Source organism: Mustela nigripes, chromosome 6 (assembly GCF_022355385.1).
Source record: "Mustela nigripes isolate SB6536 chromosome 6, MUSNIG.SB6536, whole genome shotgun sequence".
NCBI lineage: Eukaryota > Metazoa > Chordata > Mammalia > Carnivora > Mustelidae > Mustela > Mustela nigripes.
Genome location: NC_081562.1, coordinates 68,882,192 through 68,899,166, shown reverse-complemented (window position 1 = coordinate 68,899,166; position 16,975 = coordinate 68,882,192). Strand labels below are relative to the sequence as shown.

The 16,975-nt window shown below is 33.1% G+C and overlaps 1 protein-coding gene across 4 annotated transcripts in view; it reads right to left on the bottom strand.

The window, feature by feature from the left end:
* Positions 1 to 16,975, bottom strand: part of KRAS (KRAS proto-oncogene, GTPase) — a 39,077-nt gene that overhangs the window by 7,884 nt on the left and 14,218 nt on the right. For 2 of the 4 annotated variants that reach the window (XM_059402780.1, XM_059402777.1), the window contains exons 3-5: positions 10,815 to 10,993; positions 9,214 to 9,373; positions 1,849 to 1,972 (exon numbers count right to left, since the gene is read on the bottom strand). In XM_059402780.1, the coding sequence (XP_059258763.1) occupies positions 1,853 to 1,972; positions 9,214 to 9,373; positions 10,815 to 10,993 (459 nt within the window). In that variant the 3' untranslated portion in view covers positions 1,849 to 1,852. The remainder of the gene's footprint in view (positions 1 to 1,848; positions 1,973 to 9,213; positions 9,374 to 10,814; positions 10,994 to 16,975) is intronic. The other 2 variants (XM_059402781.1, XM_059402778.1) reach the window with 2 other exon arrangements.

Genomic DNA, 16,975 nt, shown 5'->3' with positions numbered 1-16,975 from the left:
AAAATATTAAGAGTTCATAAATCTCAATAAAAATTAATGCCAGTCATGCTTTATTTATTCTTCTGAGGTTAGCTGATTAGTATAGCATCTGTCTTTTGGGACTGAACCTATTATTCAGTACATTTTATGCTTTTGGGAAATACACTGATTACTTAGACCTTAAATCCACATAGTAAAAACTACTGAGTGAAATCTTTTTTGAGCAAGACCAAATTTAATATGAGCTGGTTGGTAAAGGAAGACTGGGGCACCTGGGTGGCTCAGTCAGTTAAGAGTTAAGAGTCAGATAAGAGGGACACCTGCCTTTGGCTCAGGTTATGATCCTAGAGTGCTAGGATCGAGTCCCGCATCGGACTCCTTGCTCAGCAAAGAGCCTGCTTCTCTCTCCCTCTGCCTGCCACTCTGCCTACTTGTGTGTTCTTTCTCTCTGTCAAAAAAATAAATAAAATCTTAAAAAAAAAAAAAAAAAGAGTCAGTTAAGAGTCGAACTCTTGATTTGAGCTCAGGTCATGATCTCAGGGTCATGAAACGGAGCCCCATGTCAGGCTTCCATGCTAAGCATAAAGTCTCTCTCTCCCACCAAAGTGCACGCGCACACTCTCTAAAAGAAATAAATCTTAAAAAGGAAACTTGATAATTCCACTCAATAAATTCAAATGGGCAGCTACCATGTGCCAGGTAGCACATGTTAGGCCATCGTCACGCAAAGATTGAAAAATACATGATTCTGGCTACGATTCTACTGTATAGGAATCAAACATAAAAGAGATTATTTCAATTTAACATGGCAAGCATATAACAGTTAAGAACAGTATATTGGGAATACACAGGAAGGCCACTATGCCTAGTCTAGGGCTATAAAGAAAGATTCTTGGAGAATAAAGAATCATGAAAAAAATGTTAGCTAATTATTAAGACTATGGATAAAGGTACTGGCATTCCAACCAAGAGTAACAGCCAAGACTCAAGGGAAGGCAAGAAATAACATGGTGTTTATTTATGTAAGAACCAAACCAAACCAAGCCAAACCAAAACAACAACAACAACAAAAAACAAAAAACAAACAAACAACAACAACAACAAAAAACCAATCAACAAAATAAAACTTCAAGGACTTTTTAGAGATAAGCCCAAAGGCTAGAAGGGTAGGAAGATGTTAAAAAAAAACATCTATAACATACTATGAAGTTTGAGATTTTATTCCATAGGTAACAGAAAGTTAGTGATTGGACATAAAGAAAGGGAACGACATTTCTTTTAATTGTATCTCTCCAGCTGCACTGTGAATAAAGGCAGCAACAGGTAAACCAAATAAGAGGATATAACAGTCCCAGCAAGAGATGATAGGAACCTGAACTAACAATGTGATAAAAGTCAAAATGTAACATCAAAGGAATTTGTGGTTGCCTCCCAATGGGAGTGCAAAAGAGGGAAGTCAGAGTCATCCCAAGACTTCCAGGTTTCTTGGATAAAAAAGTGATGCTGATGCCACTGAGTTAGAGAACACAGGCAGAACAAGTATTTGCTTGCAGAATGTCCAAAAGAAAGAATACATTTTGAGAGTGGGCCCTTCCCCACCTTCTGGACCGCTCAACCTTACTACTCTACGCAGTTTCCTTTTTTTTTTTTTCTACACCCGATGACAAATGTAGTCTACAGCTATCAAAACTGCATCAATTATAATTTATACACATGAGATTAAAAATAAGTGAACTAATTATAGAAACAAACTACCAATTTCTTATCTTTTAATACAGAACCCCATACCTAGGTAGTTCTAAAGTGGTTGCTACTTTGTTAACTTGGAAAGACATCTGCTTTCTGCCAAAATTAATATGCTGAACTTACCAGATTACATTACAATGCATTTTTTAATTTTCACACAGCCAGGAGTCTTTTCTTCTTTGTTGATTTTTTTCAATCTGTATTGTCGGATCTCTCTCACCAATGTATAAAAAGCATCCTCCACTCTCTGCATTGTAAAACACAACTTCTTTAAAGTCTGTTTCATTGGTAATGTTAATTTATTGGGACAGCCTTGTGTAAGAAATTTGAAATTGTGACCTTTACGTGAGAATTTCTTTTTAAAACAGACATCAGATTGAATAAAACTGGGGATGAAGCTTTAAAATATGGGCTTGAATCCTGGTTTGTTCTTTAAAATCATTTCTTATAATGGAATTAGAATTTTTAAAAAGTTTTAATTAGCAATTAGGGGAGATTATGAAAAACCTAAGCACATATATTAGCATCTGTGGATCAATTAATGCAAACATTTTAGTTTGTTAATCATGGAATTAATCAAAGCTTAACCTGAAGTTAGATTTAAATTATTTGATTTATTAAAAATAAGCAGCCCTACCTCTCCCACCCTCCCCTACCTGGGGAATGAGGAGAAAAATGGTACAAAAGGGATGTGTAAAGTTAAAACACACACACACACACACACACAATATCTCAAAATAAAGTTGGGTCAAGAGACTGGAATCTTGAGCTCTATATTCAATTAAAACACAGTCCAGTCAATTTTTAGAGCCCACAAGTGGAGCTGAGACTGGAAGGAATTTTGGTGGGTGGACAGCTATATTATTTAAATAAAAATGCTACATGAGGGCTATTTATCATAATATGAAAACACCATGAATTGTTTAAAGTACACACACAAAATAGTAGTAATGCATTTTGTTTTCTTATTTGAAAGAAGTCTTAAAAATAATTTTTAGAACAGGATCCAATTACAATGGCTTTATACCTTCTATTCTAATTTAAATACTCTAAAGGGAGAAAAGGGACATTTGCTTAGTGCCATAGTAAGAAAGCATGACGACAAACACAATCATATATGGCCATATGGACATGAAGTTTTTAATGTCTTTTCCATTCCAGAAAAGTAAGCAGTAGCCAAAGGGGACATAGTAGTCAGTTAACTGTGCTCCTAGTTTGTCTAAGAAAACATACCACCAAAAGTTGAAGCTTACATCTAAAGATAAATACACACAAATATTAATCTACATGTACTGATTAATTTCAAAGATTAATAATTGTGTTTATTCTTCTAAAAGAAAATGTAAGTATTTAGGAAGGCTGGTATATTTTATTATACATTTAATTTTAAGCCTAATCTGTTTTTAATTTTTAAAATGTATTACTTAATATGGGAATTCGCATATTTTAACTCTCTGGGATTGGTAACATTAGTCCTTTTATGAACCAAATGTGACAAAATGGGCCCAGTACCTAGGAAAGCTAATATATATAAAAAATATGGTTTGTAGTTTTAAATTTAATCAGGCACAGAGAATTAGCTATTTAAATATTAACTGAAGTAAACCAATTGTTAAGGTTCAATTTTTGCATGTCGAAGTTCATCACATATTCATTGTGTTTAATAATAGTTAAGGGGGAAAAAAGCACATCAGTTCTTTAGGACATATTAATTTTTATAAATCTCAAGAATATATTAAGTACTGCTTCAGTAGAGTTCAGTAGCTTACCTTTGAAGTAAAACTTTAAAATTCATAAAATTAGGTTTCAGTTAATAGGCATATAAGTATGTTGTTTACATGTTAAAATGTACATCTCAAGTTATTTATAACCATCCAGTGATATATTTCTATTTGGCTATCTAATAAAAATTAGTAATAGCCCAAAAAAATCTACATCTCTTTTTTAATGGAATCAATTTACTCAGCTAGCTAGCCAGCTAGCTAAGTCAACTATAAAATAAAGATTTCTAACCATTTTCTGAAATTATTAAATACACTGGTACTTCAAGTTAGATACCCACTTGTGCCTGTATACAAATTTTTAGTATTTTGTATTTATCATTCTCAAGAGGAAAGGGTTTATTTTTAAGCCCTTAAAAATTATATATTAGAAATTGTCATTACATAAGATAAATAATTTACCTCATTAAATAACATGTAAGATGTAAAGTATGAGATGGCATTTAAGATAGTAAGATATTTTCATAAATGACTCTTTCAATTAAAAAAATCAATGCAAGAAATTAAAAAATACATATATACACACACACTTAATATTTGTGCATACACACAAACACACACACACAAATAAAACAAACCAGGTAAAAGCTCATATTTTTAAAGAATGTAAACTCTTATTCCTATTTTTAAAAAAGTTACAAGGTCAGTAAGAGAAGTAGTAAAACATGCTAGGGGCAGAGGACAGGGTTTTGGTCCTCCACCAATTTAGGAGAAGCAAATTTTGATTGTAATTTGTTTCTAAAATCAGTTTGAATGGGTCTACTTTTTAAGTGTTGTGTGCATCCCCATCACCAGTACAGAATATATGATTTTTGTTTCCAGCAATGCAGAGAGAGAACTGGAGGCCAATAATTAAAAAGAAGCGATTACTACCCACCACCAAGAATTCAGCATTAGGACCTGAGTGGCTAAGATAATTAACACTGAGAAATAGTTCTTCCAAAGTGACTCTGGTCATTTCTTATTTTTACTAAGAGGAAATTATATTAGATTTTAAAGAGTCAGTTATTTACTATATTTTCTCAGACTTAAATTACTTCTCATTTCTTGATAATATGCTTTAAAAGTCATACGACATCAAGAGAACATTATTTATCCTTGTTTGCACTTTAAGCCACTGGTACTACCGAAGAGCACTGGTTTCAAACTCTAAAATGTGTAGGTAATTTTTGAAGACAAGGTATAGCTGAAACAGATTTTCAATACCCTCTTATCCAGCTGCTGAGCTCTTAACTGGCACACAATGATTTATTCTTGAGAATATGGCTTATTGCCACATATATTCATTTTTAAACATCACTTACTAAATTTTCAGAACTGAAAATATGTAGGAACAAAAGTGTACAAGTTCATATGTGTAAACTGTTTTTAAATCAAGAGATCTGATAATAATTTCAGCTCAGCTATTATGTGAAAACACACTTATGAGACTAAGGAAATAGGGCATTCCATACCAGAAAAGAAATGGTCAGCAAATAGCACCATACTACGTTCTGGTGCCTATAATGCTTTCACTAAACAATTTCACTCTAAATGAGTTCCTACTGAGAAGCTTATTACAAAAAATATTCTTGAAAACACTTTCAAGGAAGTAACACTTCCAAAACTTCAAGATAGGCAGATACAAGACTACTAGCCTTTTCTTGGGAGACAGGAATGGGAGATACTAGATGCATTCTTTAAAAGAATTCTGTATTGGTGAATTTCTCAAGAAACCTTGCCAAACCACAGCTCATGTCAGGTACACTGAACTGCAGCACTACCGCTAACTTGGGAGGTCATGCTTGCCGCACACAGCAGGTGCTCATAAAAAAGCTAAAGTTCAAAATATTTATCTCCTGTACATAAACTCAACTACTAACCAACAGAAATATGGCACATAAGGAGGTTTTTTATTTGGTTTGCTTCAAAACAATGTAATAGAGGTCTTCTAACACCTAATTTTAAGTAGCTAGAAATTAACAAAAACCAGGAAATTAATCACTCAACATTTTTAAATTTGTAAAACTAATTTTCACATATAATGCTCAAACTGAGACCTCCAGAAAATAAAAAAGCTGAATTAGGAGTAGCAGATATGCTTAGAATTCTGCTTTTGTCATCCACTTTCCTGAACCCTCACCAATTCTGATTTTAGCAGACTGGAAAACACACAGCTGATTACCATGGTGTCAATGTTTTGGTTTCAATAGTCTTTGTCAACACTGCATGCCCAATGAGGCCAGAAAAATCTGGCAATTACTAAACTACCCAGATAAATGTGAAGTAGGTAAGGTCTTTATATACTTGGCACATAGGGGCCACATAAAGCATACTAGCAGAAAATAAAGTTACTCTGGCTTTTCAGATGTGGACTAAAATATTGTAAAAAAATATGTAATTCACTATATTCTAGCCCATATAATGGCCTTTTTAAAATTACAAAGTAATTTCATAAAATATATATTCTGCAAACCTATCTTAAAAAGTACTAGAGTAAAACTACTATTTCCCTTTCATAGAATACGTAACTTTTATTTTAAAATTACTACTGTTAGCCTGTAAAATTTAAGTCAAAAGTCTGACCTAACTTCTAGCATCTAATCAAACAGTACAGTTCCCCAGAGAATCAGGGATCAGCACACTACAGCCCACAAGCCAAATGTAGCCACAGCCAATTTTTTTGTACTGGCCAAAAGCTAAGACTAATTTTTCCATTTTTAAAGGGTCATAAGGAAAAAAAAAAGAAAACTCCAACAGATACCACTTGTGCTCCCCAAAGTTTGGGCTCAGTCAGTTAGGCTCTGATCATGATGGGACTGAGCCCCACATACAGTTCCCTGCTCAGCGGAAAGACTGCTTCTCCCTCTCTCTCTGCCTTCATGCTCCCCCTACTTGTGTGCTATCAAATAAATAAAATCTTAATTAAAAAAAAAAACACTTATTGTCTGTTCCTTCTAAATGAATGTTTTTTTCCCTACCAACCTTAATATAAAAATTCTTTTAGGTGTTTTGGTTTTAAGTTCATGCTCAAGACTAAAACTTAGGGTATGAAACAAGTAACTGCTGATAAAATTCAACAAGAGTATGCATATTTAATTTTGCTCAAAAAACAAAGAAATAATAGCAGATAAGTAACAAAATACTCTGCAGAAAATAGGGCTTCAAATTTTCACAAAAACTGGCAATGTAAAATTTATGAAAATTTGTATTTATCACAATCTCCATAATTACTTGGAACAGCTCTTTAAAGTCTTCCAAAAGCATGCAAATATCAAATTAATTTCAACAGAAGAAGATGAATAAACTTTTGAAAGGCAAATCAACAAGTCCATAAAATAAAAAGAAATCAAAGATCAGAAACTAAAATATCTAAGTTATAGCTTAGCAAAATAAATTATATAAAGATATAAATAAAAGAGCTTTTAAGAAAAGCTGAGCATTAGAAGAAATAAAGTACTACAAGTATTCCTTTACATTACTCTATATTTTAATTAGATGATTTACATAAATGTCTACAAAGCAATTTTAAATTAATCCACTTCCATATCATACATACTACATTTACTTTCCCAACCCTCCCCCAAAACTGTATAAAACCTACAAAATCTACTTTAAAAGGAATCCAGATAATCTTCTGATTATTACGAATGCTGTGGTATATTAAAGCATTAATGTCAAACACTGAATAAACTAGTACTTCTTAGATAGCAACTATACAAGAAAGAAGACACAGCTATTTCAGGCTCTTAAATAGAGGGCAACATTGTCAGAATAACAGACAACTCCTTTTTACTGTCATCTTTTGTCTTTCTACCCCAAGTATGATCCATGTATCAAAATCAGCATCACCTGAGAGCCTGTTAAAAATGGAGGATCAGGTCCCAACCTGAACCCTCTGACTAGAATCTGGATTTGAGTAAGAGGCCTAGTCTATTCATATGCATATTAAGTATAAGAAGCCCTGTTCCATTTGCAACACTTTACCACATTAGGCAAAACCTCAGTTTTCTTTCCTTTTTTTTTTTTAAAGTTTTTTTTTAAAGTTACAAATAATGCAAATTAATAAAATGTTACTGGTATGATTTAGTAGTAGGCAGTATGTTGACAAATGTTTTCAATAATGTTCCTTGTATTTTATATTAAAGTTATAAATATTGTAATCATGTTTTCTGAGTATCTCTTCTGTAAGGGAAATCAAGCAGTCCGGTTACACAAGACAAGCAAAAAGAAGACAAAACCCAAACTCTCCCCAGTCTCTTGGACCTGGGAATGGATTTGAATGAAATCTTAATTCCTCTAAAGTAAAGTGAAGTACTGTATACCAACTTCTTTCTTTAACCTATAAATCAGGTTTTGGAATGAGATACTTGTACTATAATCAAACTACAGAAATTCAGCTTTTAATCCCTCCAAAAGAACTTAAAATAGAATTCATTGTTTCTTCAGTGTGTGTCAAATTTGTACAATCAGGAAGGAGTGCATACGGTCTTCCACTGGTGAAACAGACATAAGCATTAGCTGAATGATGGTTTACTTTAAAATTTTTACCCCTTTATAAATTCAGTGAAAGTTACAGAATACCTGTTTTTATAAATTTAAACATGTAGCGAGTTGTTCATCAATTTTCTTATCTCCTAGCATTACAGAAGTTAAATTCCACAAAATTGGTTTTCTGGGTTCACAGGTACATGTAACTACCAAAGTCCAAAATAAATGTTCATCTTGTATGGAATATAAATTGATCAATTTCTTAGTGTATGAAAATTATATTCTATCATATCATTATGTATTCCTTCTAGAATTTTTTCTATATGTTAAACTCTCATTTCATACAAATAGGTTAAATAATGTCAACTGAAATTGTTTTACCTAGAAAAAAAAGTTGCTTTTAAAAATAAAGATAATTTTTTAAACAAAATTCAGAGTTAATATGTCATTAATTTTTGTCAGAACACAGTAAATGAATAACTGAGAATTCCTATTTGCTTTCTAAATATCCTTTTGCTTTAATGAAAACTTTCTCCAAAAATAAATATATCTTTCTTTAAAAAAACTCTACCAAAAGGGCGTAGGGGGATGTGGTGGCTGGGTGACAGACACTGGGGAGGATATGTGTTGTGGTGAAGAGTTGTGAATTGTGTAAGACTGATGAATCACGGACCTATACCCCTGAAACAAATAATATATGTTAATAAAAAATTTTTTTTAAAAATTCTACCAAAATAGAATTCTTCAAATACAATAAAACTTAATCTAGAAACACATGACATAATACTTTTCAAAACACTTCTAAAATAGGAAATGAGTATTTGTTCCCCTGTTCTTTGACCTTATAAATATAACAGTTAAAAAAAAAAAATCCCTACATTTCTTGAATGCTTAATGTAAGATGTGCTGGGCTGAAGAGAAATATTCAATGTGGAAAGAAACCAAAGCCAAAAGTAATACCATGGACACTGGATTAAAAAACGCTGCCCTTTCATATCCTTAAGAGAACATTTACCAAATAAACATTGTCTTATTTTCTATATTAGCATTCTGGAAAGAAAAATTAAGTTACATTAAATGATGTAACAGTTACAAAATCAGGTATGTACATTTATGAATGTTCTTGCCTTCCAACCCTCAGAATGATGTTAACAGAATATATGTCAGCAAATTATAAATTAAATTATCTGATATAGTTTACAGGGAATAGATTCATATTTATTAAAATTTTACTTACCTGTCTTGTCTTTGCTGATGTTTCAATAAAAGGAATTCCATAACTTCTTGCTAAGTCCTGAGCCTGTTTTGTGTCTACTGTTCTAGAAGGCAAATCACATTTATTTCCTACTAGGACCATAGGTACATCTTCAGAGTCTTTAACTCTTTTTATTTGTTCTCTGGGGAGAAAGAAAAAGTTATAGCAGAGATATTAGTAACAAAATATACCTTTCAAAATTTGTTCATAATTCCGTCTTCTAAAATATAGCTGAAAGAAGACATTTAATGTAATTCCTAGTTTCCAACCACACCAAATTTTCCTTGCTTCTCCTTCTATTATGTCTCTTAAAAGATGAAATACCAAAATATATGGTAAAACTACAATATAATAGGTCCATATGCAGGTAGGTCACAATGATAAAACAGGAAATATTGAAAAAATTCTAGGCTAAAAATATGCTGTGCCTAATTTTTAAAATTGTAATCTTAGAAACATATACTATGTTATTAAATGTACATGTATAGAATTAAAGATGTTTTTATAAAAACATGGATTACAACACTGACATAATTTTCATACATGTCTCTTAAAAAAAAGAGCACCAAGTGGGAAGACTCTGATTTCTATGTGGGTAACGCTGACATTATTACAGGTTTATTCTGTTAAAAGTCCTTCTACATGTTGATTTTTTTCAATAAGATGTGTATAAACTCTAAATTTGGGGTAAAATTATATTATTTCACAATTTTAGGTGAATTTCAAAAGTACAGCAGGGAATAAAAGGTAGGCAATAGAGTCAGAACTGGTCCAAATTCCCAGTTTCTCTACTTAATAGCTAAGAAAACTTTATAGCTTAACATACTGACACCGATTTACTATTCTACAAGAATACTGTCACCCACTCAAATTTCTTTTTCTCTATTAATAGACTACAAAGAAAATGGGCTATAAGAAATGTATTAGAATGTTACACCTCTTAACAAGGCTAACTGACTGTTATAGAACATAGCTAATGAATGGGATATTTAATACGTACTTTTTCGAAAACTGTAAACCCTCAAAGACATAGAATATAAATTATATTTAATACTATTAATGATTTTAAAAAGTCAATTTTATGCAGATTTGCCTGTTCTTTACAAACTGTAACTGTTCTAATATTTCAATCTTTTTTACAACTTCAGAGATTGTTTTTCTTAACTATCTAAAGCCAATGTTTATCCAGTTTCAAGAAATTCTACACTATACCTGATTATTTTTAAGGCTATCTGAGTGGTACCTCCATTACCTTTTCATATTTTTGTTGATGGTTTTCATTTTTATGATGGCTCTAGCTTAAAGCATTGTGACCCTAGTGTACAGTGGTTAAGAGCACAGGTTTTGAAGTTAAACAAGCCTAGAATTCAATTCTAGCACCACTATCTATGCTACCTGGAACAAATTACTCAACTGCTCTAATCCTCGAGAACTTTATTTGTAAAACAGGGATATATTACCTACCTCATTGTTATTTTAAAATTCAGTTTAGATAATTTATGCATGGTAGGCAGCAAAGACATAATAAGTGAAAGATGTAATTACTCCTCAATGTCATTTTATTATATTCAATTTAAACCCACCTATAATGGTGAATATCTTCAAATGATTTAGTATTATTTATGGCAAATACACAAAGAAAGCCCTCCCCAGTCCTCATGTACTGGTCCCTCATTGCACTGTACTCCTCTTGACCTGCTGTGTCGAGAATATCCAACAGACAGGTTTCTCCATCAATTACTACTTGTTTCCTGTAGGAATCCTGAGAAGGGAGAAACATAGTCAGGATTATTATGGTGCACCTTTTACTTTTAAAAAGGTGTCATATGCAAACCAACAACTAAAAGACAACCCAATTCAAAACTGGGTAAAGGACCCGAACAGATTCCTCCAAAGGAGATACACAAATGGCTAATTACACACATGAAAAGATGCTCAACACATCATTAGGGAAATGCAAATCAAAACCACAAGGAGCTACCATTTCACACCCATTAGGATGGTTATTATTAAAAATAAAAAAATTTAAAAAGAAGGAAGACAAGTATTAGCAAGGATGCGGAGAGACTGGAAACTTTATACATTGCTGGTAGGAATGTAAAATGATACAGCCAGTGTAAACAACCGTTTGGCAGTTTCTCGAAAAGTTAAATATAGAATTCCCATATGATCCAGCAATTCTGTTCCTACATATATAACCAAAATAACTGAAAGCAGGAAGTCAGATACTTGTATATAAATGTTCACTGCAGCATTTTTTAGAATAGCCAAAATGCAGAATGTATATATATTATATATATAAAAAATACATATACACATATACACAGTGGAATATTATTCAGCCATAAAAAGGAATGCAATTCTATATGTTATAAAAAGGAATGAAATTCTATGTGTTATAACATGGAAGAACATTCCAAATTTTATGCCAGAAACACAAAAAGCCAAATATCTATAATTCCACTTATGTGAGGTACCTCAAATAGGTAAAATCATGGAGACAAAAATGTATAATAGAGGTTACCTAGGACTAAGAGAGAGGGGATTTGAGAACTATTGTTTAATGGACACAGGTTTCAGTTTGGGATGATGCAAAGGTTTTGGAAATAGAGCTACTGGTTGTTCAACATTGTGAATTTACTTAATGCCACTGAATTATACATGTAAGAATGGCTGCAATGATATAGAAGATACATTAGATAAATGTATATATCTTACAATTTCATAAAAGGTTTACAAGAAAGTGTTACGCAAAAAAAAAAATGATGCAAGTACTCATATTATTAACAAAAAGACACAAATGCTCTATGAAAGAAAATAATTACTCCAAAAATGGGATAGCTCTAGCAACTCTATTATTCAGGATGATTTAGAATGACAAGAAAAATCAATTTACAAATAGTTGTCATGCATCTATTTTACTTACAGTCAGACGAATATATAAGAGAAAGGTCGATACTGAGGATTTTAATGCCCTTATCCATTTCTGAAATCCTGGAAACAATATCTAACAGCCAGAGAAATACTAGGATAACTCTAGAGGGCATGATTGTTTTATCTGCAAATTCTATGAGGCCTCTATAAAAGGGGGAGCAAGAAGGGAGAAAGAGATGGATATCTTAAAGAGACTGTGCAACTCTAAGACTGAATAAAAGGAAAGGGAGTGGGCAGCATTATAGAATCTTAAAATGAAAATCTGATTTTCCTCTAACGTTTGATTAATACTTACACCTAGAAGTCTTCATGTACTTTCTGCCAAAATAGGACTCAAAAAATAAGGAAAAGGGATGGTGTAATGTGAAGTCATGGGATAAGAGGCAGGGCTGAAAATGGATATAACGTGTAAACCAAAGACACTTCCTAATTGTTCCACATGTGGGCTGTAGTATTAAAGTGCCCTTAGTTCATGAATTACCGTATAGACCACTCTATCATTAAGAAAAAAGAATGGCCATTGAAAATCACGTTTTTGGGGGCGCCTGTGTGGCTCAGTCATTGGGCATCTGCTTCAGCTCAGGTCGGTAAACAGGGTCCAGGGTCCATACTGGGCTCCCTGCTCAGTGGGAAACCTGCTTTTCTCTTTCCCACTCTCCCTGCTTGTGTCTCCCTGCTTACTGTGTCTCTCTGTGTCAAATAAATAAATAAAAATCTTTAAAAAATTAAAAATAAATTAAAAACCATGGTTTTGGTAAAATATCTGAAAAATCTTTACAACAGAACACAAAGATTTATATGTAGCATGATCCCAAATATACACATGTATCTATACAAATGTATCAGTATATATACTTAAGAACTGGTGGTATATACATCAAAATGTTAAAAGGGAAGTTTTTGGTAGATAGTTAATTTAAGAAATAAGGAACTTATCTCTTGCTTTTTATTTTTTGGGTACTTAATGCTATATTAAACATATTACTTTCTAAGAATTTTAATTTTTAAAAGTGTGAAAAACTACCATATTAGACTATGATCTCATGCTTACCTTTTAAAGTAAACTAAATTTTCCAAACTGTCTATAAAAGAAGGATATCTATTTATTTTCTAAAAAGAAGCTTTTTACTAAAGATTTGAATATTTTATTGGCATTTTATTTTATTTTTAAGATTTCATTTTTAATTGTTTATTAACATATAATGTATTATTAGGCCCAGGGGTACAGGTCTGTGAATAGCCAGGTTCACACACTTCACAGCACTCACCATAGCATATACCTTCCCCAATATCCATAACCCAACCACCCTCTCCCTACCCCACTCCCCCCAGCAACCCTCAGTTTGTTTTGTGAGATTGAGTCTCTTATGGTCTCTCTCCCGATCCCATCTTGTTTCATTTTTCCTTCCCTAGCCCCCAAAACCCCTGCTTTGCCTCTCAACTTCCTCATATCAGGGAGATCATATGATAACTCTCTTTCTCTGACTGACTTATTTTGCTCAGCATAATACCCTCTAGTTCCATCCACATCGTCACAAATGGCAAGATAGTATTCCACTGTATACCTATATACCACATCTTCTTTATCCATTCATCTGTTGATGGACATCTAGGTTCTTGATTAGCATTTTATTATTTTAACCTATTCCCTTAACTACTTGGAAGAACTCCTGTATATTATAAATTGGAAAATCAGGGGTGCCTGGATAGGTCAGTTGTTAGGTGTCTGCCTTTGGCTGAGATCATGATCCCAGGGTCCTGGGATCAAGCCCCAAGTTGGGCTCCCTGCTCCACAAGAGGCCTGTTTCTCCCTCTCCCACTCCCGCTGCTTGTGTTCCCTCTCTCGCTGTCTATCTCTGTCAAATAAATAAAAATCTTTAAAAAAAAAAAAAAAAAGAAAAGAAAAGAAAACCAGTGTTTTTGAAGTATGATGAAAGAGCAGGAATTGAGAGCAAAGTACAGTGTCTTAGAGTCAATCCATTCATTACCCAGGTGTGGCTATAGACCAAAGATTTTCTTTACCTATTGCTGCTGCCTCACATTCTTCACTTACCAATGCTAACTTAAGTTAACCTTATAGTTGTTAGTTTTCTTAGTTTTTACATCTAAGATTTTCTCCCATCAATGAAATTAAAGACCATACTTTCTGGAGCCCAAGGATTATTTACCATCTACCCACAGATAATACCTCCAAGAATACCTCAATGAATTCCCACGTTGTGTTTCAAAAGTATATAATGTGGAATATTAGTATTTTCTGTGTATATTTCATAACATGTTTCCATGAAGGAACTGAGAAACTGGGAAAACAGTCCCTACTGACCAGTACATTACATTCTCATTATCTTTTCCCTTCTAAACTCTAAAACAATTCCAGCAAAGTTCTGAGTCACACACTCAGTTACTGAAAAAAAGTAATCTAAACCTAAGAGCAATAAGTAGAATACCCTGATTAGAAATAACAGATTTAGGTTAAAAAGTCAGTATTTCCAAAGTGAATTCTAACTAGAGTCATCCTTAGAAGTGCAATCACTGAGCCACATAAAAAGGCAGTGCAACCTGGTAGAACCACAATAACAACATATTAAATGGCACAGTGTAATTTGAAAAGAACAGACAGGTGTGGTGACAAAACAGAAAGCAAGCACAACAAAAATGACATACAAAGATTTTGTTCTAACTTCTGGTTAGCCATAAGAAAAGAAGTAAATAGAGAAAAAGAAAGAAAGAAAAGAAGTAAATGGAAGTCGGGGTGCCTGGGTGGCTCAGTGGGTTAAGCTTCTGCCTTCCGCTCAGGTCATGATCTCAGGGTCCTGGGATGGAGCAGCACACAGGGCTCTCTGCTCAGCATCTGCTCAGCAGGGAGCCTGCTTCCCCCTTTCTCTCTGCCTGCCTCTCCGCCTACTTGTGATCTCTCTCAGTCTCTGTCAAATAAATAAATAAAAATCTTAAAAAAAAAAAAAAAGAAGTAAATGGAAGTAGAAAAAATTCAGAACAATGTAGACTACTTCCCAGGATTAGAGTCTAAATAAGGGTTCAGCAAACTACTGGCCACAGGCCAAATCCTGCCCACCTGTTTTTACATGGCCCATAAACTAAAAATAGTTTGGGGGCTTTTAAATCAACATTAGGAAAAAAAAAAAAAAAAAAGCAAAGATTGTGTGATGAAGACCTTTATAGAAAATGTGGTCCTCTGCAGAAAAGCTTGGCAACCTCTGCTCTAAGCTAATAACTCTTCACAAATCTGAAGTAATCTCAGTATGTTATTCTTTTTATACTTAAAAAAAAAAATCACCACTTTGAGAAAGTACGGATTAGCAAAATCCAGCCAATTCAAATACACATAGATTGTATAATGAAACTAGGTAAGAATGAAGCAAGAAAAGGTCAAGACATTATTACTATTTTTCTTAAAGTAAGCTCTATGCCCAGTGTAGGGCTCCAGCTGAGAACCCTGAGACCAAGAGTCCCATGTTCTACCAAACTGAGCCCGCCAGGAGTCCCAACACCTTAAATTTCCAATTAGTTATTATCTCCAGCCTTTCAAACAGAATGAACTTTTAGATCGGGTACATAGGTTATTTAACATCCTTTGCCAAAAAAAGGCTAAAGCCACTTAAATTAATTCAGTATAACATTATTAGAAGGAAAGTTATTCCATGTATTTTTCTTTACTCCTGGCTAAAGTGCTGTTTTTTAATTTGTTGAAGTGGTTAAAAACAACAAACAACTTTTCTAAGAGAAATACACCATGCTGGCAAAACTTAATCATGATAGAGCACAAACATTTCTGGTGATATAATGAACAGGCATAATCCTTCTGGAAAGCAATCACAGCATTTATCAAGAACCATACAAATGTTCATAGCCTTGGAAACTAATGCTACTTCTGGTAAACGACGCTGAGGAAACATGGTTTACCTTTTTTTTAAATGATAGTTATAACAGAGATATACTAAACATGGCATCCTAAAATGTCTTCCAAAGAAAAAATTACATAAGCATTTAATAGTGACCCACAATCTTATGCTATTTATCTGTTTTCAAAATACACTTCACATCCAAGCATCCACCACCACCATCACCCTCATCCGTGACAACTGTTTTGTCTCGTGCAATTTCTTGTAAGTGCTTACAACAGAGATCTTCATTATTACTCTTATGATATGTTCTCCACAGAGCAGCTAGTGACTGTTTTTAAACACTGGTTAGACCATGTCACTCATTTGCTTTAAGTCTTCTAATAACATCCCTTCCTTTCTAAAAATAAAATCCTTCACAAAATTATCTGTACCTACAGTTTAAGCGTATACGCCCTACTATGCTGTGAACTCCCTGATAGCTGGGCTCACATCTGCTCTGCTCACTGTACACCCTATGTGTAAAGTCCTGAATACCACAGGCAACCAGTACTGTCTGATGAATGAATGAATGAACCCATTCAACATAAATATATGCATACACTACAACAGTCTTACAAAAATAAGCACAAGTTTAAGATACTATAAATGATATTAAAACAATAAAGATGTAAATTTTAAAATTATATTAAGAGTATTTAAACAAATGTATTCAAGCAAGTTTTATAGAATATGAAACTTTTAACGTAGAAATATAAAAACATGAGAAAAATTTAAAAACATTTTTGGGAAGAGAGTAAGACTACAGAGAACAAAGGGGCTTTCAACTGTATTAAATTTTTATCTTGAAAAAGAAAAAGGATCTACACCAAATATTGCAGAATGTGAAAATATGAAAAAGCTGGTTAGTGCATACATAATGTTCATTATACTAATTTTCTATACGACAT